Source organism: Chrysemys picta, unplaced genomic scaffold (assembly GCF_011386835.1).
Source record: "Chrysemys picta bellii isolate R12L10 unplaced genomic scaffold, ASM1138683v2 scaf218, whole genome shotgun sequence".
NCBI lineage: Eukaryota > Metazoa > Chordata > Testudines > Emydidae > Chrysemys > Chrysemys picta.
Genome location: NW_027052925.1, coordinates 69724 through 97000, shown reverse-complemented (window position 1 = coordinate 97000; position 27277 = coordinate 69724). Strand labels below are relative to the sequence as shown.

Here is a 27277-nt window from a genome sequence, read left to right as displayed (position 1 = left end):
ACAGGAGCAGGCCTAGCTGTTCGGTACAGGGCCTTGGGGCAGAACCTAGAATCCAGGGTAGGACTGGTTCTCCCACGGTCTCTAAGGAAGGGAATGTACCGGGCCATAGAAAGGGCTACCACGGCCAGCAAGGGCAGGCTGAGCCAAAGTCAGGCTGAGGAAAAGCCCCCAAGGGACAGAGGATCTTGTTTCAGTTAAAGACATTTTTTGACTTTTCGTTTGGGATGAGCGCGACCCAGGAAGGAGTGGACTAAAAGATGGTCGCCTGGCCGAAGGGCTGAGTTCCCAGCCCAAAACCTGCTGGCGGGCGTGCTAGTGCAAGAAATCTGTGACCCCAGGCCTTGAAGGAAGGGGCACCTATCGGTGAGTGAACTCTGTTACAAGCCTGCTTCCATTGTGGAAACAGCCTGGTATTGGAGAGTGGTGGGGATGGCCTGTGGGCGAGGATGGCTGGAGGGGTCATACAGGAGGGGCAGCAGCGTCCAGTGAGGAGATCAGGGAACGGGTTGTCTGCAGTCCTGCCACTGAGCGGTAACGTGATCCTGGCCAGGTCACTCTCCCACCTGGTGCCTCACTTTCTCTGTCTTTGAAATGGGGATCATCCCGACCCACATTAAGAAAGGGTTTGATCCTCTGCTCTTGCTTCCCAAATCCCTGCCCTCCTTGCCCCACACAGGCCTCTGCCCTGTTGCTCAAACTCCCATGCACATGTTAGTGCCTGTGTCACCCCCGCAACTGCAAGGTCTCATGTACAGTCTCCTGCCAGCAAACTGAAGCTGCCACTAGATCCAGAATAGGAATCACAGTTCCTGTGCGCTGCCCTGAATGGAGTCTAGACCCTGGGTATGGGGAAGGCCAACGCTCACATCCAGGTAGATCATCAACCTACTCCTCTGTCCCAGGAGCAGGAAGGCCTCTGGTTCGTGCTCCCTTCGGTAGCTGGAGCTGCTGAGTTGGGAGTGTGGTGGGCAGAGATGGGAACAGGCCATAGGATGAATCAAGTGTCAGGGGGAGACTCCCTGTGTGTGGGAGATGATGTTGCCCCTCTGTGGGGAATCCCTTCCTTGCAGATGCTGGGCTTTAGGTGCTGGACTCTGCCAGGAAGCCTAGCTCCCATCCCTAGCAGCTTGGCTGTTCCCTACACTGCTGTGCACTAGGCCCTCTGCAGAAATGTGCTCTGGGCAAGGACTACAGAGCCTGCTGTCATCCTGGCAGGTGTCACCCCAGGTTCCATAATCCTGACCCCTGGTCTCCCTCCGCTGGCAGGCTCTGAGCAAGGCCTGCCCAGAGAACATGGATGACGAGCTCTCGATCCTGCTGACAGCACCCCCCAGCACAGACAAACTCCAGCACATCTTGGAGGTGAGCAGAATGGGGAGGGGCCGCAGGGGGTTTACCTTAGCCCTGGGGACTCCTAGAAAGAAGAGACTGGAAAATCCATGTTTCTATTGGATCCTTCCGAGTATGCATTCGTGATATAAACTCACTGGGTGACCTTGGGGTAACTCACTTCCCCCTTACGGCATCAGTCTTCTCCACTATCAAATCTACACTGGGGAAGAAGGACAGAAGCCCCGACAACCACCTTCACCTCTGGGTGTCTGGTCCTGGGAGCCGAAACCAACTGGACTATCTGCCCCATCTCTTAAACTGCCCTGTCTTTCCCTCCTAGGGCCTTGTCCTTAGTGCTCAGCCTGGCCCCTTCCCAGCTTGTCCCTGACCTTTAAAGGACTCTCCAAGCCCCTCCCATGCCTGCTTCCCTTGGGGTCTCTCTCCTGGCTGAGCACAGGCTGCCCTTCTATCTCTCAGCAGGCCTGGGTCCTAGTCACAGGCTGCGTCTTGTCATGTGACCCCCACACTTATTCCCTTCACCCTAGGGAGCTGCATCACCTGGGCCAGGTGCAGTTGAGCTCCAACCCCTTTCCTGGCCATCTCACCCTGGGACAGGTTGAAACTGGTAACCTGTGGGTAACAGTAACTGGTTGCTCCCAAAGGTGCTGAAGACACAATGGAAGAGGAAATCCTTTGGCCTGGATTGAAATTATTCCGACTGAAAGTGAATGAGAGAAAATAGGTCCAGAGTTCTCTTCCTAGCAGCAGAAAATGTAGCGATTGATAGAAGTTCAGGTCAGAAAGGACCATTATGTGCATCTAGTCGCCCCTCCTGTATAACTCAGGGCCTAGAATGTAACCAAGTGGTTCCTTCAGCCAACCATAGCATGGGACTGAGCCAGAGCACGTCTTTCGGAACGACATCCGCATGCAGGAGAGCCAGCTGGCTACCAGAAAATCTCTCTTCTGCAGTGACGTGGGGTTAAGGGACATGGCGGAAAAGACATGGCGGCTGTGACTAAACTTAGAGCAGGGTGGGAAACGGAGACGCAGTTGGGACCTGTCTACACTACAGGTCTGTCGTGCGTTTGTAATCTGCTGACCGCCACATGTTGTTCAGAGCCTATGGACAACACAGCTCCTGAAGTGTGTTTGTTCTGTGCTTATCCCCTATGTACCAGCAGGGCTGGACGGCATTTCTCCCAATGCAAGGTCCTATACGTGGCAACAAGGCACGCCGGCCACACCTCCAGAATGGGGACGTGTATCCAGGAAAGCAGTGACTCTGAAAAGGATTTAGGGGCCAGAGTGGAGAAGCCACTCAACATGAGCTCCCAGTGTGATGCTGTGGTGAACAGGGCTAAAGCGATCATTAGACGAAGGAGAAGAGCCGTGAGTAGGATAGGGAGGTGACACAGCAGCAGTGAGACTGCTATTGGAATACTGCCTCCAGTCTTGGTGTCCTCCTTTGAAAAAGATGGTCCTAGAAATTGGAGCTGGGGCAGCAAAGAGCCACCAAATGTTCTGAGGGCTGGAGAAAAATGCCTTCTAGTGAACTATTGAAAGAGCTCAACCTGTTTAGCTTATCAAAAGAAGATTGAAAGGTGACTTCACTGAAGTGTTGAAATGCCTTAATGGAGAGAAAATATTGGGTATTAAAGGGCTCTTTAATCGAGCAGAGAAAGGCAGAACAAGACCCAATGGCTGGAAGGTGAAAAGAGACAAATTCCTTTGACAAATAAGGCACAAATATTCAACAGCGAGGACGATTGAACCCAGGAAGAAGCTACCATGGAAAGTGGTGGATTCTCCATCTCTTGATGTCATTTAATAAAGACTAGATGCCTTTCCGGAATGTGTTTGCCCCAAAAGTAGCTATTGTGGTAGACAGGAGGCCTGTGATATGCAGGGGGTCAGATTAGATGCTCTAACGGTCTCTGCTGCCCATAAAGTCTACTCATTTCTGAGAAACCGAGTGTAGCATTGGGAGCAGCCTCTGTTTTTTAAACAATCAGTTTGTCAGCACCTGCAGGACAATTTGGTTCTTAGGACTAGTGAGCATGGACTTGTCAAGAACAAATCATTCCAGACCAATCCTAGCTCCTTCTTTGGCAGGGTTAGGGGCCTAGTGGAGGTGGGTAAACAGTAGATGTGATCTATCTTGGTGTTAATAAGGCTTTTGACACAGTCCCATAGGACATTCTCACAAGCAAACAGATGCTGCTTAGCACTGTCAGAGCAGCTTTTGCTGGGGGATTCTCCCAGCACTTTCCAATAGTGGGAAAGTATGAAATCCCCATTTGACTGCTGGGGACAGAGCCTAGAGGGGGCAGCAACTTACCTCAAGTCTCACAGGTCAATAGGAAACCAGCAATGGAACCCAGGAGTCCTGACTCCCAGTTCCCTGCTCCAATCACTCCAGCGGAGCACACTCCCTCTCAAAGCAGGGGGACCGGACACGAGGGCCTGGTTGTAATTGCCAGCTGTGGGAGGGAGTGTGCAGCAGTGGTTAGTGAAGGGGCCTGGAAATAAGGACTGCTGGGTCTATTGGAGAGTGTCACTAGGAGCAGTGCATAGGATGAGGTGTCCTATCATGTTTACTCAGATCAGATTAGGACATAATAGAATGGCTGAAATAGTTTATTTTATTTGTATTGTATTATTTTGCAATTGTTAAGAGCAGCAACTACTTAGCTCAGACTGAAGCATCTTATCTAATTTTTGAGATCTAAGTGTCTCCTCTTTGAGTGCCACGAGACAATTTAACACATTGTGAGAAAGAATTTTCATTGCCACTTGTTATGATTTCAAGAAACAAACTGGTTTAGTTTGAATAGGATTTTCGGTCAGAAACGGTTTCAATGAAATTTCCCCACCATCTCGATTCCTGGGCTCTATCTCTGCCTTTCGGGGTGGGGGGTGGGGGGGGGGGGTTGCTGTCTGTTAGAACAGGAGTCTGATTTGGATAGGGATAGAGACCTCTTCAATGTTTTTAATGAAGTAAATACTAATGGGAATTGTGTGATCATGGGAGACTTTAACTTCCCAGATATAGACTGGAGGACAAGTGCTAGTAATATAATAGGGCTCAGATTTTCCTAGATGTGATAGCTGATGGATTCCTTCACCAAGTAGTTGCTGAACCAACAAGAGGGGATGCCATTTTAGATTTGGTTTTGGTGAGTAGTGAGGATCTCTTAGAAGAAATGGTTGTAGGGGACAGCCTTGGTTTGAGCGATCATGAGCTAATTCAGTTTAAACTAAATGGAAGGGTAAACAAAAATAGATTTGTGACTAGGGTTTTTTTTTTCAAAAGGGCTAACTTTAAAAAGTTAAGGAAATTAGTTAGGGAAGTGGATTGGACTGAAGGACTTGTGGAACAGATGGATCAGACTGAACAGGTTCCAAACATCTCGGAGGCTCCTACCTTCTAAACAGGGACGTCTGTTTTCTAGTGAAAACAGGAAAAAGAAAGGAGAAAACTCAAAAGAGGTTCCTCCTGGCGCTCACGTACGTGACCCCTAATACTCTCTCAGTCCTCAAAGAGAGACCTCGAGAAGGAGACTTGCTGAAGGAAAGCTACAGGGGACTCAGAGGTTTCCCTGGCCCTGCGCCCCTGTCCTGCCTGGCTGATGTCAGCATCTCTCTGTGAGGTCACCACCTCCCCAGCACCTTTGGCCAATAGGCTGAGGTCCTGCAAAAGGCCTTTGTGATGTCACTGCCACACCCACCCCTCCCCTGCAGTGTTAATGTCCTGCCACAGGCCAGACCCTTTGGAGGTTTGAGCTACTCCCTGTGGATCACCCCGCTCAATGAGTGTTCATTCTAGGAAGCAAGCCGGCTAGACAGTAAAACAGCAGAGGCTGCTCCCAATGCTACACTCGGTTTCTCAGAAATGAGTGGACTTTATGGGCAGAAGAGACAGTTAGAGCATCTAATCTGACCCCCTGCATATCACAGGGCTTTCTGCACCATATGGGGCAGGCAGAGCTCTGCCTGGGCGCAGGGGGAATGGGATGGGGGTAGATCAAGGAAAGGGGGGAGGGGAATGGGTGTGAGGGAAAGAGCTCCTGTCCCAGATGAAGGAATTTGGGGGCAGAGGAAAGGACCCTGCTCCACAGAGAGGGGAGAGAGTTTCTGTGAGTGCCAGGGGGCTCCACTTCCCCTTCCACTAGCTCCCCATTTACAGAGAGCCAGAGCAGTACCTGCAGCAGAGAGCGGGAGTTGCTGGTGGCCTCAGAGGCACAGGCCCTGCAGCGCCTCGGGCACCTGGCGCAAGTGCCGCATGATACGGAGCTGGCGATCACATTGGCCGTGACGTCCTCCTGCTGCAAGGGAATGAGAACCTGTCTGAGACTCAGACGCCTCCGAGGAATCAGGGGGGATTAACGGCCCCTGGAACCAGCAGCATTTCCACCCAGCCCCTGCCCACCTCTGAGGGATGGATTCCCCCTCCTGACCCCCAGGATGGAGTCTTGTTGTCCTTCCTAGTGACCTCCAGTGGCAACCCCCCTCCTTGTACGGGGAGCTCCTGCCACGTCCCCCTCAGTGCCCCTGACAGCTGTTCCACCTCCAATCCACAGCTCAAGTTCTCAGACCCCTCTCCTCCAGCCCCACCCAGGTTGGGTAGGAAGGGGACTGTAGCGGGGGGGCAGGAGGGATTCTGGCAGCAGTGAAGTGGGATGTGGGGAGGTTGAGACCTTTCCCCAAGTCACCCCCATCCCATTTCCCTTTCCCCAGCCACTAATGCGGAAGCCGTAGGATGGCAGCCCTGGTGAATGGGACGGATCAGCAGCCCCTGCTGACTAGGGTTACCATACGTCCATTTTTTCCCGGACATGTCCTGCTTTTCGGCAATCAAACCCCCGTCCGGCGGGAATTGCGGAAAAGCCAAACATGTCCGAGAAAATCCAGGCCGGGCACTTCCCCTCCCGCAGCTGCTCTGCTCCGCTCCTCCCCTCTCAGACTTTAAGAGCCGAGCTGCCCGAGCCAGGGCTACTGGCTTCGGGCAGCCCCCGCTGCCTCCGGACCCTGAGCCACGGGCCAGGCACTTCTCCTCCCCGGCTCCAGCTGAGCTGCTCCGCTCCTCCCCTCTCAGACTTTAAGGTTCCAGGTGCTCTGGGGAAGCGCCGGCCGGGGGCGCATGGTCTGGGGGCTGCCCGGCAAACCGTGAAGCCGGTAGCGCTGGGGCAGCCCTTTCCCCATGGCTGGGAGTGGTAGGGAGGAGGGGGCGGAATTAGGGCGGGGAAGGAGCGGAGTTGGGGCGGGTCTAAGGGTGGGGAAATGGGCGGGGCCAGGGCCCGTGGAGGGTCCTCTTTTTTTATTTATTAGACATGGTAACCCTACTGCTGACTGAATCCTCTTGTTCTGTCCAGAACAGGTCCAGCCTTGCCAGCAGCAGGACAAGCGTCCCCTGCCCATGTGCCTCAGCCCTGCCTGGTCAGACGCCATCACCCGTCAGTCCTTGGCCTCCCAGGCTGCCAGTGATGGGAGCAACTCTGGGTGGTGGCTCGGGTGACACAGACACCAGACCACTAGGAATTGGGTGCGGCCCTGTGGGACAGGAGAGTCTCGCAGAGGGCACTTGGGGGACTCTCCTGCCCTTCCCAAGAGCGATAGCACCCTGTCCTAAGAACATAAGTCTGGGATGAGGCAAAGCTTGTCATTAATTAGCCTGGCTAAAGAGCTGGGTGGAGCTGCTCCGGGGACAAGCTGGCTCGCTCCTGCTCATGTAGGCGAATTCATCTCCCTTCCCAGGAGCACCTGCTCTCCCTTTCATTCCCCACCAGGCTCCTTGTGCCAGGCCCCACAGGATGGGAATGAGGCCTGGGCCCCGCCCCAATCTCCTGAGTCTAATGCAGCTGCTCACCTTGTCCCCCATCAGCTGCTGGGTTTCCCCCAGGAGGGAGTAGGTGACAGGGAGTGAGACACACACACATTTGTCCTTCTGGTTGCAGGGCTTGTGTCCTTCCAATCCCATTGGTGGCTGCACAGTGGCAGAGTCCTCGCTGCGTGCCCGGCCCAACAGAATTGCAGGGCGTGGTGTGGAACACAGAAAGAGATAGAGAGACTCATCCTCCAGCCGGGGTCAGTCTGAGAGAAATTGGCTGGGGTCCCAGTCTCACTCTTCTAGCAGGTGCCATTTCCCAGCTGGGTTCCTTACCCCACTGGTGCAGCAGCAGCTGGTAGAGCCGGTAAACCCCCTCCCTGGCCTGCCGGCTGATGTCCTTGGCTGGGTCACTGACGGACAGAGCCAGCTGTGCCATGTGGTGACCCATCCTGGGGAATTCCGCTGAGTTCTAATGGACGGGAGAGGGAGAGGGGACTCCATCAGCATTTTCCTGTCAGCTCCCAGTCCCCCCCGGGCCAGGACTCTCCTTCCCCTCAGCCCCTCTGCAGGAGATGCTAGAGCCAGACCCTTAATTTCCTTTGCCCCCAAGGAAGCCTTGAGCACAGGGCTGTGGGCAGGGCCCTCCATGAGGACTTGCTTCCCCAGCTGCTCCAGGATGACAGGGAGGCATGAACCTGGAGCACAGTCCCCTTAAAAGCCCAGAGTCACCACTTAACTAGGAGAAGAAGAACTTGACACAAGCCAGGCTCACTCTCTGCTCTGACTCTGCCTCCCCAAGAGGAACACTCCTAACCCACAGCCCCTGCAGCAGCAGATCCTACAGCCCGTCGGAGCCAGATCACCTACCCCTGGAGTCAGGAAGCTGGGGTCAGAGGTCACTTATGTCAAACTCGGGGAGGGTGATGGTGGATCTGAGCAGGGCTGTGCTGCTCTTAACGGCCCTGGCTCTCTCTCGCGGCACCCTGGACACGATCCAGTAGTTAATGTGCTGTGGGGAAAGGAGGCATTGCACTGACTGCCCTGACCAAGGATGCCCACTGGGGGCCCGGCTAGGAGGACTGACTGGAAAATGGATCTAAGAGTGAAGGTAAAATTGCCCCCATCCCTCTCATCGGGCTCACCTCCAAGATGTACTGGAACCTGTCGGTGTCTGGGGACTCTGCCAGCAGGTTCCCCAGCATGGTGTCCAGGAGGTCTGGCAAGACCCTAGGCAGATCCTGAAAGCAAGGGAGAGCCATGGGTCAGAGTTAGGGAAACTGGGGCTAAACTTGCCACAGGATGGGAAGTGGGGTCTCTGGGAAGCACTGGTGAGACCCCCAAATACATATCCTGGCCTCTCTCATTCACATCCCACTGCAGGCAATTAGCAAGGATTCATGGCAGGATGACAGCTGGCTCTTCTATCCATGACTTTAGCATGATCTACCTGCACTTGGGCGGTGTCCTTCTCCATGCCCAGGGTGAAGACGGCGTGCAGGGCAGCTCGGAGGAGGTGGGTCTCCAGCTCTGGCTCCACGGCAGGTGTCATGGTGCTGGCAAGAGAGAGGAGCCGGTATTAGACTGTGCAGTGCGGGGATGGGACTGGCACCAACACGCAGGTGAAACTGCAGGGAAATAGGCACAGGCTGGCAAGAAGGGAAACTGAGGCACCGAGCCAGGGAATGACAAGGCCAAGGTTTCTCAGACAGACAGTGGCAGGGCAGGAATAGCACCTGTTCCCTGGACCCTGCCGCCCCTCCTGTATCTGATCCTGGGAGTGAGCCTCTCCCCAAAGCCAACTCCTTCAGGAGCCCATAGCAAAGAGACCCCCCCACACGCTGTCCTGGACTCCCTGAGAGATGCCTCCCCCAAACTGGAGCACCAAGGACCAAAGTGGCAGCATCTAGTGTCAGTGGGGTTCATGTGGCTCAGGCCAGACCCCTGGGCTGGGGACCCGCTCCCATAGCACTGATCGAGGGCCTGGGCCCAGGGTGTTCACAGCCCCGCCCTCACCTCTCCCTGAGCCCAGCCTGGCTCCTCACCTGGAACAAAGCTGCGGCGTCCATCGGCCTCGCTGCTGCCCGAGTCCCAGGCACTGCTGCTGTCCCATGGGGAGCGGGCCGAGCTGCTGGTGGTGGGACAGGGATCCTCCACCTCCTGCCCTGGGGAGGCTGGAAGGTCCTCAGTGACCGGGCAGGGCAATGCCTCCTGCTGGGAATCAGGGCTGGGCTCCTGGGGCCGCTGCTGCCCACACAACATGCCCCAGAGTCACCCTGCCTGGCTCCCCTCCTGCGCTGGGTCCTGCCTGCCCAGCCGCAGCCTAGTCCAGCTCCATTTCGACCTGGCCTCTCCCACCTCGGCGCCTGCGCTGGGAGCGGGTTTTCTCCGCCAGAAGGCTGGGCACTTCCACCTCCTGGCCTGGCCGGGAGCTCCTTCCCCGCCAGTGGGGACGGAGGAGCCGCTCTGCTCCGGGGGAAGATGGCAGCTGCTTCCCTCAGGCTCTGGGGCCACCTGCAGAGCCTTCTTCCTGAACCTCCTCAGGAGCCTGGCCATCCTGGAACCGAGCGGGGAGCGGGCGTGAGTCTGGGGTCGAGGCAGCCTCTCACTAACCAGCCTGTTTGGTCCCTCCCCATCCCTGCCCCAGCCAGAGCAGCTCCTCCTCCCCCACAGGGGTGCATGTAATGCAATCTACACGCACTGGCAGGAGTTCATTGCATGATCTGCTTCCTGCTGTTTGGTTCTGGGCTGTTGGAGTACGGGCTTGCAACCATCTGTGCACACATATTATACTAATTGCATCTAGACCACATCTCCCTAGTTTGTTTGTGAGAATGTCCTTATTAACACCAAGATGGATCACATCTACTGTTTACCCACTTCCACTAGGCCCGTAACCCTGCAAAAGAAGGAGCTAGGATTGGTTTGGAATGATTTGTTCTTGACAAGTCCATGCTCACTAGTCCTAAGAACCGAATTGTCCTGTAGGTGCTGACAAACTGATTGTTTAATAAGGAGTTCCAGTATCTTTCCAGGTATGTTAATGGATGGGAAGATGTTCTTTTTCAGGGATCTCTGACGAGAACTGGGGCACAGCACTTAGTTTGTTGAGGCCATAAAATGGAGACAGGCACCCCTTCTCTTCTCCCAGCACCCCAGATACCTAAAAGGGTGGGACTCACATCCCTCAATGGGCTTTAAAAAAGACAATGGTTACAATGTGGCCCCGACCATTTCTGGTTTCTGCAGACTAGATGTTTTAGCAAAGTTTAGAATTCCTTGGTGCTCAACACCGTGAAACTCCCCTTTCTCCTTCACAAAGGGCTTTAACGCCCCTTATCTCACCCAGGCTCTCGACTGCCCAAAGTTAGAGAATTGTCCCTGTTCCCACTGCAGAGCACCCCCCACGACACACACACAGAGTCCTCCTGGTGGTGGGAGGGGAACAGAGGAAAGGACAGAAGACGTAAGAGATGAAGAGAAAGGAGGGAGGGATGGAGGAAAAGGTAAAACAAAAAGGACAAACCCTAATGTCCCCAGTGATTCTAAGGGACAAAATCCCAGGTGGGGAATAAAATTCGACCACCTTAAGCTAGTGTTTTCCATGCCTAGAATTCAGCTGGCGCCAGATGCATCAGACTGAACAGGTTCCAAACCTCTCGGAGGCTCTTACCTTCTAAACAGGGACGTCTGTTTTCTAGTAAAATCAGGAAAAAGAAAAGAGAAAACTCAAAAGAGGTTCCTCCTGGCGCTCATGTACGTGAACCTAAATACTCTCTCAGTCCTCAAAGAGAGACCTCGAGAAGGAGACTTGCTGAAGGAAAGCTACAGGGAACTCTGAGGTTTCCCTGGCCCTGCGCCCCGTCCTGCCTGGCTGATGTCAGCATCTCTCTGTGAGGTCACCACCTCCCCAGCACCTTCGACCAATAGGCTGAAGTCCTGCAAAAGGCCTTTGTGATGTCACTGCCACACCCACTCCTCCCCTGCAGTGTTAATGTCCTGCCACAGGGCAGACACTTTGGAGGTTTGAGCTACACAAAGAGGAGACACTTAGATCTCAAAAATTAGATAAGATGTTTCAGTCTGAGCTAAGTAGTTGCTGCTCTTAACAATTGAAACATAATAAAATACAAATAAAATAGACTATTTCAGCCATTCTATTATGTCATAATCTGATCTGAGTAAACACGATAGGACACCTCATCTTATGCACTGCTCCTAGTGACACTCTCCAATAGATCCCCATCCTCCACCCGCCGAGAGGTAGGTAGGAGCGGATTGTTATCCCTACTTGAAAGAGGGAGAAGCTAAGGCTGAGAAAGGAGAATTGACTTGTCTTAGGTCACACAGCCAGTCCGTGGCAGAGTTGGGAATAGGACCCAAGAGCCCTGATTTTCAAACTAACCATCGGATCTTGAATTTCAGACATTGAATGACCTGAATAAAGTGCTCTCAAGTGAGTTCCAGACCAGCAAGAGTTCATAGTAATTATTCAGCAAGTATTTTAGGAGAACTGGAATGGTAGAGAAAATAATGAACTGCAGAGAAGCAGCAAAATTTGTCGAACATATGACTGGTTATGACTATTTACTTGGTCTTAAAAGAAAACAACAGGGACCTGAGTCTCCTCCCTGTCAATAACCCCCTGCTCAGCCAATTAGGGTAGAGACCGAGGGGCGGGAGGATGAGGGTTCTCACCAGAGAGCCCAAAGGATGGCCCAGGTCACCGCTGGGGATCACAGTCTGAGCACTATTTCAGCCCCACATTTTTCAGTGGACCTCCCACAATGGGAGTTGTAGAGCACCCCCCACGACACACACACCCATCCTGGTGGTGGGAGGGGAACAGGGAAAGGACAAAAGAAGTAAGAGATGAAGAGAAAGGAGGGAGGGATGGAGGAAAAGGTAAAAGAAAAAGGACAAACCTTAATGTCCCCAGAGATTCTAAGGGACAAAATCCCAGGTGGGGAATAAAATTTGGCCACCTTAAGCTAGTGTTTTCCATGCCTAAAATTCAGCTGGCGCCTGATGCAGCAGAGTGAACAGGTTCCAAACCTCTCAGAGGCTCTTACCTTCTAAACAGGGACGTCAGTTTTCTAGTGAAATCAGGAAAAAGAAAGGAGAAAACTCAAAAGAGGTTCCTCCTGGTGGTCACATACATGAACCCAAATACTCTCTCAGACCTCAAAGAGAGACCTCGAGAAGGAGACTTGCTGAAGCAAAGCCACAGGGGTCTCTGAGGTTTCCCTGACCCTGCGCCCCTGTCCTGCCTGGCTGATGTCAGCATCCCTCTGTGAGGTCACCACCTCCCCAGCACCTTTGGCCAATAGGCTGAGGTCCTGTAAAAGACCTCTGTGATGTCACTGCCACACCCACCCCTCCCCTGCAGTGCTACTGTCCTGCCACAGGCCAGACACTTTGGAGGTTTGAGCTACTCCCTGTGGATCACCCCACTCAATGAGTGTTCATTCTAGGAAGCAAGCCGGCTAGACAGTAAAACATCACAAGCTGCTCCCAATGCTACACTCGGTTTCTCAGAAATGAGTAGACTTTATGGGCAGCAGGGACCGTTAGAGCATCTAATCTGACCCCCTGCATATCACAGGCCTCCTGTCTACCACAATAGCTACTTTTGGGGCAAACACATTCCGGAAAGGCATCTAGTCTTTATTAATGACATCAAGAGATGGAGAATCCACCACTTTCCTTGGTAGCTTCTTCCTGTGGTCAATCATCCTCGCTGTTGAATATTTGTGCCTTATTTGTCATAGGAATTTGTCTCTTTTCCCCTTCCAGCCATTGGGTCTTGTTCTGTCTTTCTCTGCTCGATTAAAGAGCCCTTTAATACCCAATATTTTCTCTCCATTAAGGCATTTCAACACTTCAGTGAAGTCACCTTTCAATCTTCTTTTGATAAGCTAAACAGGTTGAGCTCTTTCAATAGTTCACTAGAAGGCATTTTTCTCCAGCCCTCAGAACATTTGGTGGCTCTTTGCTGCCCCAGCTCCAATTTCTAGGACCATCTTTTTCAAAGGAGGACACCAAGACTGGAGGCAGTATTCCAATAGCAGTCTCACTGCTGCTGTGTCACCTCCCTATCCTACTCACGGCTCTGCTCCTTCGTCTAATGATGGCTTTAGCCCTGTTCACCACAGCATCACACTGGGAGCTCATGTTGAGTGGCTTCTCCACTCTGGCCCCTAAATCCTTTTCAGAGTCACTGCTTTCCTGGATACACGTCCCCATTCTGGAGGTGTGGCCGGCATGCCTTGTGGCTACATATAGGACCTTGCATTGGGCTCTGCTCAAACTTGTTTTCTTTGAATGGGTCCAGCTGGCCGAATGAGCCAGATCGCTGTGTATCACTGCCCTCTCGCCATCAGGATTTACCACTCTGCCTGTATTTTGTCACCCCCCAATCTTATCCGCAGTGATTGTATGTTTTCTCCCAACAATTATTTTAAAAAATTAGTCCTTGAGAGCTTCTTCAGACCCTTAGTACCCAGGACCTGCTCCCCACAGCACAGTGAGAAATGCTGTCCAGCCCTGCTGGTACATATGGGATAAGCACAGAACAAACGTACCTTTAGGAGCTGTGTTGTCCATAGGCTCTGAACAACATGTGGGGGTCAGCAGATTACAAACGCACGACAGACCTGTAGTGTAGACAGGTCCCAACTGTGTCTCGGTTTCCCACCCTGGAAAATGGGGAGAACAAACAAAACCTTGATTAGCTCCATTTGATAGCTGGGGAAACCGAGGCACCCAGCGGTGCAGAGACTCGCTCATGGTCCCAAAGCCAGGAATAGAAAACAGCAGATCTGATAGCCAGGCCTGGGACCTAACCCTGATTTTCCTGGCCTTGCTGCTCTAAGTTTAGTCACAGCCTCCATGTCTTTTCCCCCGTGTCCCTTAACCCCACGTCACTGCAGAAGAGAGATTTTCTGGTAGCCAGCTGGCTCTCCTGCATGTGGATGTCGTTCCAAAAGACGTGCTCTGGCTCAGTCCCATGCTATGGTTGGCTGAAGGAACCACTTGGTCACATTCTAGGCCCTGAGTTATACAGGAGGGGCGACTAGATGCACAGAATGGTCCTTTCTGACCTGAACCTCTATCAATCGCTACATTTTCTGCTGCTAGGAAGAGAACTCTGGAACTATTTTCTCTCATTCACTTTCAGTCGGAATAATTTCAATCCAGGCCAAAGGATTTCCTCTTCCATTGTGTCTTCAGCACCTTTGGGAGCAACCAGTTACTGTTACCCACAGGTTTCCAGTTTCAACCTGTCCCAGGGTGAGATGGCCAGGAAAGGGGTTGGAGCTGAACTGCACCTGGCCCAGGTGATGCAGCTCCCAAGGGCGAAGGGAATAAGTGTGGGGGTCACGTGACAAGACGCAGCCTGTGACTAGGACCCAGGCCTGCTGAGAGATAGAAGGGCAGCCTGTGCTCAGCCAGGAGAGAGACCCCAAGGGAAGCAGGCATGGGAGGGGCTTGGAGCGTCCTTTAAAGGTCAGGGACAAGCTGGGAAGGGGCCAGGCTGAGCACTAAGGACAAGGCCCTAGGAGGGAAAGACAGGGCAGTTTAGGAGATGGGGCAGATAGTCCAGTTGGTTTCGGCTCCCAGGACCAGACACCCAGAGGTGAAGGTGGTTGTCGGGGCTTCTGTCCTTCTTCCCCAGTGTAGATTTGATAGTGGAGAAGACTGATGCCGTAAGGGGGAAGTGAGTTACCCCAAGGTCACCCAGTGAGTTTATATCACGAATGCATAGTCGGAAGGATCCAATAGAAACATGGATTTTCCAGTCTCTTCTTTCTAGGAGTCCCCAGGGCTAAGGTAAACCCCCTGCGGCCCCTCCCCATTCTGCTCGCCTCCAAGATGTGCTGGAGTTTGTCTGTGCTGGGGGGTGCTGTCAGCAGGATCGAGAGCTCGTCATCCATGTTCTCTGGGCAGGCCTTGCTCAGACCCTGCCAGCGGAGGGACACCAGGGGTCAGGAGCCTGCATTAGCACCGGTGTGCCATTGACCAGGAGCCGGCTGAGGTAAGCGCCGCCTGGCCGGAGCTCGCACCCAGAAACCCTACCCCAGCCCTGAGCCCCCTCCCGCACCCAAACTCCCTCCCAGAGTCCGCACCCCAACCCTCTGCCCCAGCCCGGATCCCCCTCTGGCACCCTAAACCCCTAATCTCCAGCCCAATCCCAGAGCCCGCATCCCCACTGGAGCCCTCACCCCTCCCTGCACTCCAACCCCCAGCTCCAGCCCAGTGAAAGTGAGTGAGGGTGTGAGCGCGAGCGACTGAGGGAGGTGGGCTGGGCTGGAGTGAGTGGGGGTGAGGCCTTGGGGAAGGGCATGAAAGGGGTTGGGTCAAGGGCGTTTGGTTTTGTGCAAGTAGAAAGTTGACAACTCTACTTAAGGACCTTTGAAAAGCAGCCTCCTTCGCACCGCTCCTGATACCAGGGGCCAAGGCGCCCCCGACATGAGAACCACAATAGGCCAGAGCAAAACGCTGCGTTAGAAATCGGAGCTCAGGCTGCCAAACGAACGATAGCTGACAGACAGGAGATGCGGGTATTAAGGTTGTGCCTTCAGCCAGCAACTGGTGTTCATCCGTTTGCACCACACACACACCTGTAGCCAGGGCCACTATTTCCTTGTCTGTCTGCCTGTTTAGCGTCTCTCGGTCCTTACTGTGCCCATCACCGTGGTGTCTGAGTGGCAAACCAAGGGTTTGACGTGTGCATATGAAACTGCCTGACTGGAAGGACATGGTTTGGTGTGGATCAGTGACTGCTGGGGCGATTGGTGGCAGAAGGCTCTGAGGGCCTGGCTCATTCCGACCTGGCTCATTCCAATGGCTTCTACAGCTGAGAGCAGCCCAGTCTCCTGCCTGGGTCCGACGCAAACCAGGAAGTACAGGACCACGGTTAACAAGAGCAGCTCAAAAGATCATTTTCGCTGAGCCCAGCCCTGCACAGATTTCCAGCTTAGGTTTGCATTTTCAGCAAAAGTTCTTCTTGATTATTTTCTCCCAACCCCCTTCTGCCTCCATAATAGCCAGCCACCCCGTCAGTCGCATCCTGGGGCGCTCTAGGGACAGCGTGTGTGCGTGTATGTGTACGTCTGTATACATCTGTATGTGTACATGTGCGTATGTATGTGTGTACGTGTATGTGCACATGAGAGTGTGCACATGTGAGTGTGCGTGTGTATGTGTGTACATGTACCCCAGTCAGATCTATACATCTGGATTTCCTTTGAAAGAATTTTCAAATTGAGCTGATCAAGTGCAATGGCAAAGCACCCAATTCCTCTGCCCCCCAACTGCCTTCGCTGCTTTAACGTACAACCTGCTCCGCTGGCACCTCTGACTCCTGAAACCCCTAACGCTCCAGGGGAGCAAGCCGTGCCCTGCCCTGCCCTGGCTGCCCCGGGTGTTACCTCGGAGGGAATCGTTCCAGATTCCAATGGGTGGCAGGTCCAGGGAAGAGCCTTATCTGGGGGAGGCTGTACCAGACCCGCCCGACCCAGGCAGGCTCCCAGGTACTCTCTGCTCGGGGCTGATAAGGCTCCTTAGCAGTTTCTCTCCAAACAAATTCCAGTTCAAGACACCTGAGAGCTCCACAGCAGGGCAGCATCCCCAGAGCGCAGCAGGTTGGGGGTTAGGGGGAGCAGTCGGTAGCAGCACCTGCCCCTCCTACGGCAGGAGCGAGAAGTGCCAGCCACGTGCTGCCTCCATCCCCAGAGGCCAGGTGAGAGTGAATTCCCACATCCCCGCACGATTGGTTCCGTCACTCTTCTACACTTACATGGATTTCCAGTGTCAATGTTTCTAACATCAGCTTTGCCAACTCTCCTTACACCTTTGTCTGCTAGAGCAAAAACCTGAAATGCAGCTACCTCCTCCTGCTGGGTGACTAGAGACCTTAATGACAGAGCTCGGAACTGCTTAGTCAAGCTGACTAGCTGCAGCCAGTCGGGTTGCCTGCTTGAAGGTGTGCTGGCCAGGCCACAAGTCATTTCTGTGCCTCTTCCCTGCTCCTTCTCAGCATTTGAACATCATTTTGACTAGTGTGAACAAGAGTCTATACTGGGGAGAGCCCAGGGTGAGAGAGTCACTAGACTCTTGTCAAGGCTGCTTCCCCACTCTGAACTTTAGGGTACAAATGTGGGGGCCTGCATGAAAACTGCTAAGCTTAACTGCCAGCTTAGATCTGGTCCACTGCCACCATTCCCAAGTGGATTCCCTTCCCTGGGAAGCCTTGAGAAACTTTTCACCAATTCCCTGGTGAATACAGATCCAACCCCCTTGGATCTAAAAACAAGGAGAAATTAACCATCCCCCTCCTTCCTCTCACCAACTCCTGGTGGATCAAGATCCAAACCCCTTGGATCCTAAAACAAGGAGAAATCAATCAGGTTCTTAAAAAGAAGGCTTTTAATTAAAGAAAAAAGGTAAAAAACATCTCTGTAAAATCAGGATGGAAAATAACTTTACAGGGTAATCAAACTTAAAGAGCAATAGGCCAGAGCAAAACGCTGTGTTAGAAATCGGATTCAAAGTACAGCAAACAGAGGTAAACACTCTAGTAAAAGGTACATTTACATGTTGAGAAAACAAAGTAAAAACTAACACACCTTGCCTGGCTGTTTACTTACAAGTTTGAAATCTGAGAGACTTGTTCAGAAAGATGTGGAGAACCTGGATTGATGTCTGGTCCCTCTCAGTCCCAAGAGCGAATGACTTCCCAAACAAAGAGCACAAACAAAAGCCTTCCCCCCACCAAGATTTGAAAGTATCTTGTCCCCTTATTGGTCCTTTGGGTCAGGTGTCAGCCAGGTTATCCGAGCTTCTTAACCCTTTACAGGTAAAAGGATTTTGGAGTCTCTGGCCAGGAGGGATTTTATAGTACTGTACACAGCAGAGCTGTTACCCTTCCCTTTATAGTTATGACAACTCTGGTTATACAGTGCTCTGTATACATCTGTGAAGCAGGAGTGCTGAAACCCCAGTCACAGACGGGGTCCAGCCCCAGAGAGCGCCAGCCTGGCCCTGGGGGGTGGGGGTGGGAGGGCGACATGGAGAGCAGTTTGGTCCTATGGAGGGCACTGCTGCCAGGTGGCTCATGGGGAGGGGCGGGGGTGGGCTGTGGCGTATGAAGAGTTCAGGTTGTTTTGGAAGGGGAGGGGTAGCCATGTTCAGGGGGGAGTTGGGGTGTGGGTGGGACCCCAAGTTGGGGGGAATGGTGCAGGGGAACCCTGGGTTTGGCAGGGAGCCCCCAGTCAGCAAAACGGCTGAGCGAGCTGGCTGCCCGGGACAGGCTGAGGATGTCCCCGCTTGCAGCGTCATGCTCCAGCCCGGCGAGGGATGGCTGGCTGGGGAGGGCACCAAGAGCAGCCTGCAATGAGCAGACTGGGGGTGGGGGTGGCTCCCAGCACGGACAGCGGAGATGGGAGGCGGGAAGGGGAGAGGTCAGTGCCCTGGGCAGGGGGATCCCCCGCTCCGCCACTGCAAAACAGCTCACCTCACCACCCCCCTCACCACCCCACCTCACCACCAGCAACCGAGATGGAGTGGACAGCTCAGTGCACGGGGGGGTGAGGGGTCCCTGATACTCCCAACTGCAAAATAGCAACCCCCTCCCACACCTGTCTGCACCCCAGATGCTGAGGAGGGAGGAGGAAACCTTCCAGCTGCACCTCAGCGGCTCCCAGCTTCCCTCCCCCTGAAAACATCCCTCTTTCCAAACCTGCTCCCCAAACTCCCCCCTACGCACGCTCTCCACGCAGGCTCTGTCAGGAAGGCCAATTAGACAGGGCCTTGTGTCCTGGGGATGCACTGAAAGGCCATGGTCAGGAGGGGACTGGAAAGATGCAGTTTTGGGGGGGGGGCAATGCCCCTTCACATTCCCCCCCATCTTCACCCCTGCCAGTGGACCAGCCAGGGCTACGTCATGGCCCATCTTTGGGCTACAGCCCACGATTTGGAAGCCCTGCCTGAGGGTGAACTTCATCAGGCCCAGCTGACTTGTTCTTTAGCCTGTTCTTTCCCTGTTCGGGGGGGGGGGGGTGCTCCTGCCCCTGGCTGTTAGCATTTATGGTGTTCAGCATCTGCTCACAATGAACTTTGATTGAAGTGACTGAAGCCAAACAGGCAGGAAATGCTCAGAGATGCTCAGAGGACGTCAGCCTGACAGATAAATACACTGCTAGGAGCTGGATTATACCATGTGATGGGTGGAGTTAAAATCTCATTGACACAGCTGTGAGGATGCACTCTTCATTTAAGACAGCTGGAAGCAACAGGTAAGGGGGCCTCGTGTAGAACAAGCCATGATGGCGTGTGCCCAGAAACTAGCCCCAGGTGGGCAGAGGATGCCACCGAGTATTGTTCTGAGCTGGTGCGTGTGTGACAGAGACAAGCCGGGCAGTGCAGCCAGGACACGGAGGCAGAGCAGGAAAGCCGAGCAGAGCCTGTGAGCATGGTGTGATCTTGGGAAGAGCATAGAGAGCTTTTGGGCCAGGTGCTGGCTAAAGAGGCTTGGAGCTGAGAGCAGGGAGGCTAATCCCTGCTGTTGGTTCCTGCTGTTTTTGGAGAAGCAGGACTCTGTATGTTCCTTGTCAATAAACAAGACATCAAAAAATTACCAGACTCTATTGCCAATTTCTGCTCCCCACTGGAACATCCCCAGGGCCCCAAACTTTGACTAGCCCCTTGGGTTGAAGAGGGACACCAATATCTTTATTGTGTGGTTTCGTTGCACGTCTATCTAATCTCAGTGGTTCATCAGCAACTAATTACTGTTGCAATGTTTTCTCATGTAATAACCATATTTATTAAAAACACAGAGGCCAGGTTTTTGAACCTAAACTCACCACTGCTAATACATGCAGAATTCAGATGTAAAGTCCTGGCTTTGAGTCATCCCCCATTGAAACGCTCAATGACAGTTGCTAGAAATCCAGTGTCATGATTCATTGATCACTAATGCCAAGGGGCAGTGGCAGGGCTGGGAGAAGCAGAGGTTAATGTGGGTCTAAAGTCGTAGTGAGTGACATGGCTTCCAGCGAGGCAGAGTGGAAGCGGGGGTCCAGTTATACACACCAATCACGCTGTTCGTGTCATTCGAACGCACCGGCGGGGTCGGCTCTCAGCATTTATTCCAGGGGATTTACCATGCAGAAGCCAACAGGAAGGGAGTGAGCAGAGTAGAGGCATTGCAGGGACTGCACTGATTAGGTGGGGGCTGGCGCGCCGTGTCTGATCTAATATTGTCTCCCCTTCTCAGCGGCGCCGGCTCCCAAGGAGGATGGGCTCCTCCTGCCGGACCCAGCACACGTCTGTTGGCTTAACCAGGATGAGGGAAGACCTGCACTCCCCACTCTTACAGAACCCTGCCCAGTAGATGAAGCCTTTCCCATTGAGCAGGACGTTCTGACACTTGTCGTACCACCAGCCTCCATAGCTACTTGCGCAATTCCCACTGGCCTGGTCCTGATCCTTGTCAGTCGTGCTGAACTTCATGTTGTCGTGTATGCCCCCCAGGCCGGAGTGGTAGGTGGTGAGATAGTCTTCGCCGTCCCCAGAGTACCTGCCCAGCCTCAGCGGGTACCCGCTGGGCTCACCCTCGACACTGAAGATGTCATACTCTGCGTAGCGGGTGTTGTTGGATTTGTCCTCCACAACAAAGCAGACCTTGTAGATGTTCTGCCGCGTGAGCAGGGACAGGTACTCGTTGCCCAGCCAGTAATCCTGCTGCACGTTCCCAAAGCCGTACTTGTAGGTGCTCCAGGACTCCTTCCAGGTGATCTCTGTGTTGTAAGAATTTCTCTGCACAACGGTCCAGCCTTTGCCTTCGGTGTCCATGTCACACCACACCACTCGAGGGGGAGAGCCTGCCGGCTGGATGACATGGACCCCGCTGGGGCTGTCCCTGGGAATGTTGCTGCAGTCTTTGGGGAACCCTGAAATGCCATGAACATCAGGTTAAGGGGGCGGGAGGGAGGGGGGGAGAGAGCGCGCGCTAGCTAGCTCAATCAAATCAGCCTGGGGTAACTGGAGGCTGGGTTTTTAGAGTCAGGTCCTGTGTATTTCACAATACTACAGCCACAGAATCCGGCTCCAGATCTTACACTTTCATTTTACCAATAAAATAAAATAAGAATAGTTTCTTGCTCTGCTGGTTTTGAAGAAACCTTGAAGAGATGAATCAAGTGTAAACCAAGGCTCTGTATCCTTCCTGAGTCCGTACTGCTGAAGAAATCGTTTGGGGAGGGTGGGGGAGACGCTGCCAGATCCATCTCAGCGAATGTCAATTATGAAACCCATCGGTGACAATTTAAATGGGAGTTTTCAAAGAGCCTAAGGGAGTTTGACACCCGACTGTGATTGGAATTCAGTGGGATTTAGGCACCCAACTCCCTGTGGCGCCTTTGAAAATTCTAGACATCCTATCGAAGGGCTTGTCTTTGGGGCGGAAATTGTTCCGAACTATCCTGGTAGAATGAGAGCACTGTGATTATACTGCCCCTCCCCTCCGCAGGGTCCTCCCTCGAGCCTGAGCCCCCCAGCTCCCCTACCCCCCTGACAATCCCCCTGTGTGCCCCTCCCCCATAGCTGAGCCGAGGGGGAGGAGCTGCTGAGCACTGCGGGGGCAGGGGCTCAGGGCCACCTCTGGAGCTGGCTCGGCCCCTGGCCGGCCTGGGCAAGCCCCTGAGCAGCTCCCAGAGCCGCTGGAGGTGTGGGGAGAAGGGAATGAAAACCCCTGACAAGGAGGAACTGGCTCTCCCTGCTGCCTGGACTCTGGGGGCAAGGCTTCTAGGCATTAGCGAGAGATCCCCAGCTGTTAGCCGGGGCTAGCCCTAGAATAGGAGTTGGTGAGATGGAAGGGTAGAACTCCCAGCCAATTTGGGGGGGGTGCCTGGTTCCCACACGCTGCCCTGCGGTTGGCACCAGCGCTCTTCAGTCACTGCCGGGGGCTTGGCAGCCATTACCGGAGAAAGGGATAACGAAGCTGTGGAAAGCAAACAGCCAGTCGAGCAGCACCTCCCCCATCCCGGCTGGCCCATTCCCAGGCGCTGGAGGCCTGCGAATGGGAGTAGTGGGCTCACTAGCGCAGGCCGGCCTTGCGATCCCTTCGGAGAACTCAGCGTTTCTTTGGGCCCAGCGCTGGCGGGGGGGCGGGAAGGTGCATTCAGTGGATAAGTGGATCTAGGGGTGACCCCAGCATGGGGGAGAGGAGCAGAATCAGGCCCACGATGCCCTGATCTCGGATATGGCAGATGATAGAAGCTCTCCGACGGGTTCTCTACTCACCCACCTTCTTGTGGGCCAGGGTCACGTTGCCCTGCACGGGGGCTACGCAAAGGAGCGCCATCATGGACAGCGCAGACAGAAGCAGGAGAGAGCTGGACTGGAACCCTGCAGGGGACAGAAACCGCTGGACATGAGACCAGGAGAGAGTTTCACAAGTGCCTAAATCCCACTAGAACTCACTGGGATTTAGGCACTTAAGTGACTTAGCCACTCTTGAAAATGTTACCCTTAGACGCTAAGGCCAGAGTTTTCAGAGGGCTCAACTACTGGGCCAGATTTTCAGAAGAGCTCAGCTCCCAGGTAGGCACCGCAGGACATGGCTGGATGTTCAAAGGGGGTCAGCATGGCGGGGGTTGGCCCAAGTCTCTGGAGACGGGGTGAAGCCCACCATTCACCTCTCCCCCGGCCCGGCCACTGTCTCCGTCTCTGCAGCCGGCCCGATTAGCACACAGCTGGGACCCAGCTGCAGGGTAAAAACCATTCAAAGATTGCGGCTCCGATGGCCTGGCTCCCGGGTCCCGGGCGGGTCAGGGCCGGCTGGAGCGCTCCCTGTGGTGGGGAAGGAGCTGCCTCCTCTCTCCCCGCGCTGCACCGCTGCAAGGGGAGTGCTGCTCGGAGCAACCCCCTCTGTCCCAGCTCCCCCCGTCCACAGTCACTGCCACCAGCCGGAGGGCAGTGCCCGCTCACCCACACAGAGACAGCAGCTGGGCAGCCTCCGGCAGGGCTCTGCCCCCCTCAGATGAGCACCAGGTGAGAGGGGCCCAGGGCACAGAGCTGCTGTGTGCCCCACGCCAGGCATGCTGCCCCCTGCACTGCAGCCCAGCAGCCCAGAGGGGGACACGCTGCTGACACTGCAGCTGTTCTGTGGGCCCAGCTCAGGCCAGGCTTAAAGTGGGCAGAGTCGCCAGGGGCCACAGTCCTGGCCAAAAAGAGTTCAAAATGGAGCCAGGTCGCTGAGGGGTGCACTGTAAGCGCTGCCCTAGCAAGGGCATGGCCATTTATTTCAGCCGGGATTAACATAGACACCCCTCCCCCGCCCCACACATGCTTTTCCCAGGCCACCTTCAGCACTCAGCGCAGGGATTCACAATGACCTTGCCGGGATCAGCAGCCCAGAGCAATCCAGACTCTTGGACAGAAACCGGCTCATTCACCCCCCGCCCCCCCCAGGTATATCTATCCCGGCCCTGGTATTACATCTTGTGTAGCTACAGCCCACAGAACGCAGAGCACGGCATATGCAGCCCCCAGTGGTAAATAGGTTGTGTGTGTGTGTCAAACCAGAACCGGCTAAAGCCGCACTGGAGTCCGGCACCGTGCTTTCTGTCAGCCATCATTGTATTCATGTGGTGTTGCAAAGTTAGAAAGTCCACAACTAACCCCACAAGTGACCGTGATACAAACGTGCAAATGAATTAGAGAGAGAGAGAGAGAACACCGTGTAAACGACACACCGAAACACACTGTCGCAATGGAAACACTTTGCCCAGACATGATCCCCAGACAGATTTCATTGGAAACATCTTCTTTTTGGAGCTGCCTGGACCCCAAATTCTTCAGACAATGTCACAGCCCAAGTAACTGTGACACGCTGCCAGCAATCTCAGGTATCCTTGTGAGAGAGAGGAGAGAGGCATAACCCCATGGCAGGCAAAGGGTTAACGCTTTAAAGGAGAAGGATTTCAGTGAGTCTGACAAGCCAGAACTACAATGTTTGGAACTGAAGTGAAATAACAATCTGGAGTCACTCATCCTTGAAAACATGCCTCCCCTTCTCCTGACGCCCCAGAGGAGAGGGGACGCTGCCAGCTAGCAGCCGTTCACACACTGTAGTAGTCTAAGACACAGAGGGCCTGAGTTCGACCTGTGACCTTGGAAAACTCATTACACTGCACCATACCTCAGTTTCCCCATTTTTAAAACATGGCTTATGCTAGTTCCTTTGTGTTCTAAAGTACTTTGGCCCCAATGCCCAAAGGAACCTGGGGCAGGGAGGGAGGATTCCTGCCTAGGGTCCAGCAGAGCGCTGGGCAGGGGATCTCCACCAGGCTCCTGGTACCCCATGGCCCCGGGGGCACTCTTTACCCACCAGGAGGCACTGCCAGACTCCTAGCTAGCCAGGCTCATGCTGCAGCATGCACTTGCTGGGGGAAATGCTGCTCCGTTTCAAAGGAAAAGCAGCATGTACCTCACTGCGCCCCCATCCCTTGTGCCTTGGCCAGGCGGGGTCGGGAAAGCAGAGGATGCACCAGGGCTCCCCTCCCCCTTGTGCACCTGCCCGGGCTGAGGGGCGGCACTGAGAGGAGTGCAGGCTGCCCCTCTCTATGCGGTAGTTACTGCGTCTGTCTGGGCACGTTCCTTTCTGTGCCCGGGCACTCAGGGCACATGGTGTCCCACAGGGGCCACATAGCATGCCTGCCACTGCACCTCCCCCACGTGCCCACACCGCCTGGGGCTCTGGTGCCCACCACCAGGCTCTGGCCCTACATCTCCAGGCTGTGTGAAATACTGGGCATTTCAATAAAACTCACCCATCCCGACGCTGCAGCTGAGCGGGCGAGTTAGCACCCTGAAGCGTCCCCCACTTCCACATCAGAAACCAGAGCCGGGGCTCCATGCCTTTATGGGGAAAGCGCCACTCCACACCCAGCTTATCTTGCTTTCTCAACTGCTGGCCTCAAGCCTGGCCTGTGGGCAGGGAGGGAGCCCCCTCCGGAACGTCTGCCCAGCCTTTATTTACCGCAGATACCAGATTTCTTGGGCTCCCTCCCTCCTCCCCGAGAATGCCAACGTTTCTGAAGCCGGGCAGGTGTGAGCCAGGGATTTAATTTCTCAGTGGGACTCTGCGGCATTACCGTATCATCGGCCTTCCAGACGAAGGACGCACTAAATGGAGAGGATCAAGCCAGAGGAGATGGCAGGAACGGGGGTTGTGCAGAACGCGATGGGGGTGTAACACTTGTGCCAGGTGGTATTGGCAGTGACAAGGACGAGAATCAGGATCTCGGGGTTCCTCTTAGCATTGCAAAGCAGAACCAGCTGGAGCGCCCCTCCCAGAAATCTGGGAAACTGACCAGCACGCCCCTAACAGGCAGCTGTTCCCCCGTCGCGAGCGCTGAGTCTGAGTCTAACACACGAGAACTTTTATTTAGAGGAGAAAGAAACGCAGCATGAACTGGGGAAACCACCACAAGAGTGACTCAGCAGTATGTGAACTGTGAGTGAAACGCCCGCCCTACAATCTATTGGGCAGCAGCCTCTTGCCTCAGTTTCCCAGCTTGGGGTGAGAGAGTCCAATGGACGAATGTCCCTTTGGCACACCCCTCCCATTTTCCCTCTGCTGTCCCCTTACCCAGTTTACGGGCCCAGCTCAGCAGAGTTTGAGAGTTCAGGCGGGATTCGGGGGGGGGGGGGGGGGGGTTCGCCTCCTGCCCCAGGGAGAGAAGGGGTGGGCCAGGGATGCCTCTGCCTCTGCTCTGCACCGCTGCTGCTCCATGCTGCTGTCTCTGCCTGGAGCTGCGATGCCATGCTGTGAGGGGCCTCCAGCCCGGAGTGAGTCCAGCTCTTAGTGACTTCCCTGGCTAGGGGGAACCTCCCTGCTGCTCCCCGCTGTACTGTCTTTCACCACAGCACCGGCTCTATGGTGCCCAGGCAAACCGGCTTCACAGTGTTTTCAGCTCTAGGGATCACTGAGAAGAAACCAGGACTTCCAGCTGAGTCCAGTCAGCTCTGTCTTTAAGCACTGGGCAGACCCAACGTTTTGTAGGCGCCTTTCACCAAACCCACACACCTGGTGGGAACCCCTCTCCCCACCCCTCTCGGACTTTCAGTTCCATTTGGTATCACTAACCCCTGCTTAGCACGTGGGGTTACAGAGACTGAACCCCGGCTCCCGCCATTGTCCCGACAGGTCAGGGCCGGGTGAGGAGATCCCTGAGTGGGATGGGCTGGAGCGAGACTGCGCTGCTGCTGCATCTGTCCCACAGGGAAGAGGATCAAACTGGATTCATTCAGCGACTGTCAAGGCAGCTGCTCTCTGTGTCCCAGCTCTCTGGCTGGGATACAGGGGGCAGGAACTGGTGCATTAGAGGGAACAGCTCCACGTCCGTATAGTTCTGGAAAAGAGCACCCAGGCGGTTCACCCGCATGCACGCTTCTCGACCCTGCAACCTGCCAGCACCTGGCACACGCCATCGAAATGTGCAACAAAGGACACGAGATGGGACCTGTTTATTTTGTTGCATGTGGCACCAGTTTGCTTAGTGTGATGTGCTCCAGTCTGCTCATTTGGGGACCAGGTTTTGGGATGAGGGGGAGTTTGTGCTGTCACACAAACAACGAATGAATCTCCCACATGCAATTCATGCTGCCTCCTCCCCCTGCCCGCACACCCCGAATGCCAGCTGCAGCCGGTCCCATAAGTCTGGCTGCCCCAACAAACTGGTAAAGCAGCTTCCAGTGGATTCTGGCTGATTCTGGCTACGCATCTGTGACGAACTGGGACTGTTCTTACTGTGGTCTTTGAATGCTGACAGGGGAGTGTGGCTGGGATAGTCTGCATTGGGGGATGGGAGACTGACCGGAGAATACCTGAGCATGTAACATGAGAACCCAGGAAGGGGTTAGAGGCCAGGTGACACCTTTGCCCGGGAAACTGAACAAAGGCTGTGGGAGGGGTCGCTGAAGGGAGAGTTTCAGGAGCTGGCTGGTGGAATGGCTGGGAGGCAGACAGGGCTCTGACCTCCCAAGGGGGCTGGGGTGCCCGAGGACCCCAAGATGGACCTAACTGAGGGGGTCCTGTTTTCTGTG

At 54.4% G+C, this 27277-nt stretch overlaps 1 protein-coding gene and 1 long non-coding RNA gene across 2 annotated transcripts in view; one reads left to right on the top strand and one right to left on the bottom strand.

The window, feature by feature from the left end:
- The first annotated feature begins 330 nt into the window (after nt 1-330).
- On the top strand, nt 331-3189 carry LOC135978347 (uncharacterized). The gene is made up of 2 exons (XR_010595757.1): nt 331-1362; nt 2517-3189. It is a non-coding gene; the product is annotated as an uncharacterized LOC135978347 (long non-coding RNA).
- A 16783-nt stretch (nt 3190-19972) lies between these two features.
- The window catches only part of LOC135978349 (fibrinogen-like protein 1-like protein), a 39906-nt gene continuing 32601 nt past the window's right edge, over nt 19973-27277 (bottom strand). The window contains exon 3 of the mRNA XM_065579299.1: nt 19973-21117. Within this exon, the coding sequence (XP_065435371.1) occupies nt 20438-21019 (582 nt within the window). The 5' untranslated portion in view covers nt 21020-21117 and the 3' untranslated portion in view covers nt 19973-20437. The remainder of the gene's footprint in view (nt 21118-27277) is intronic.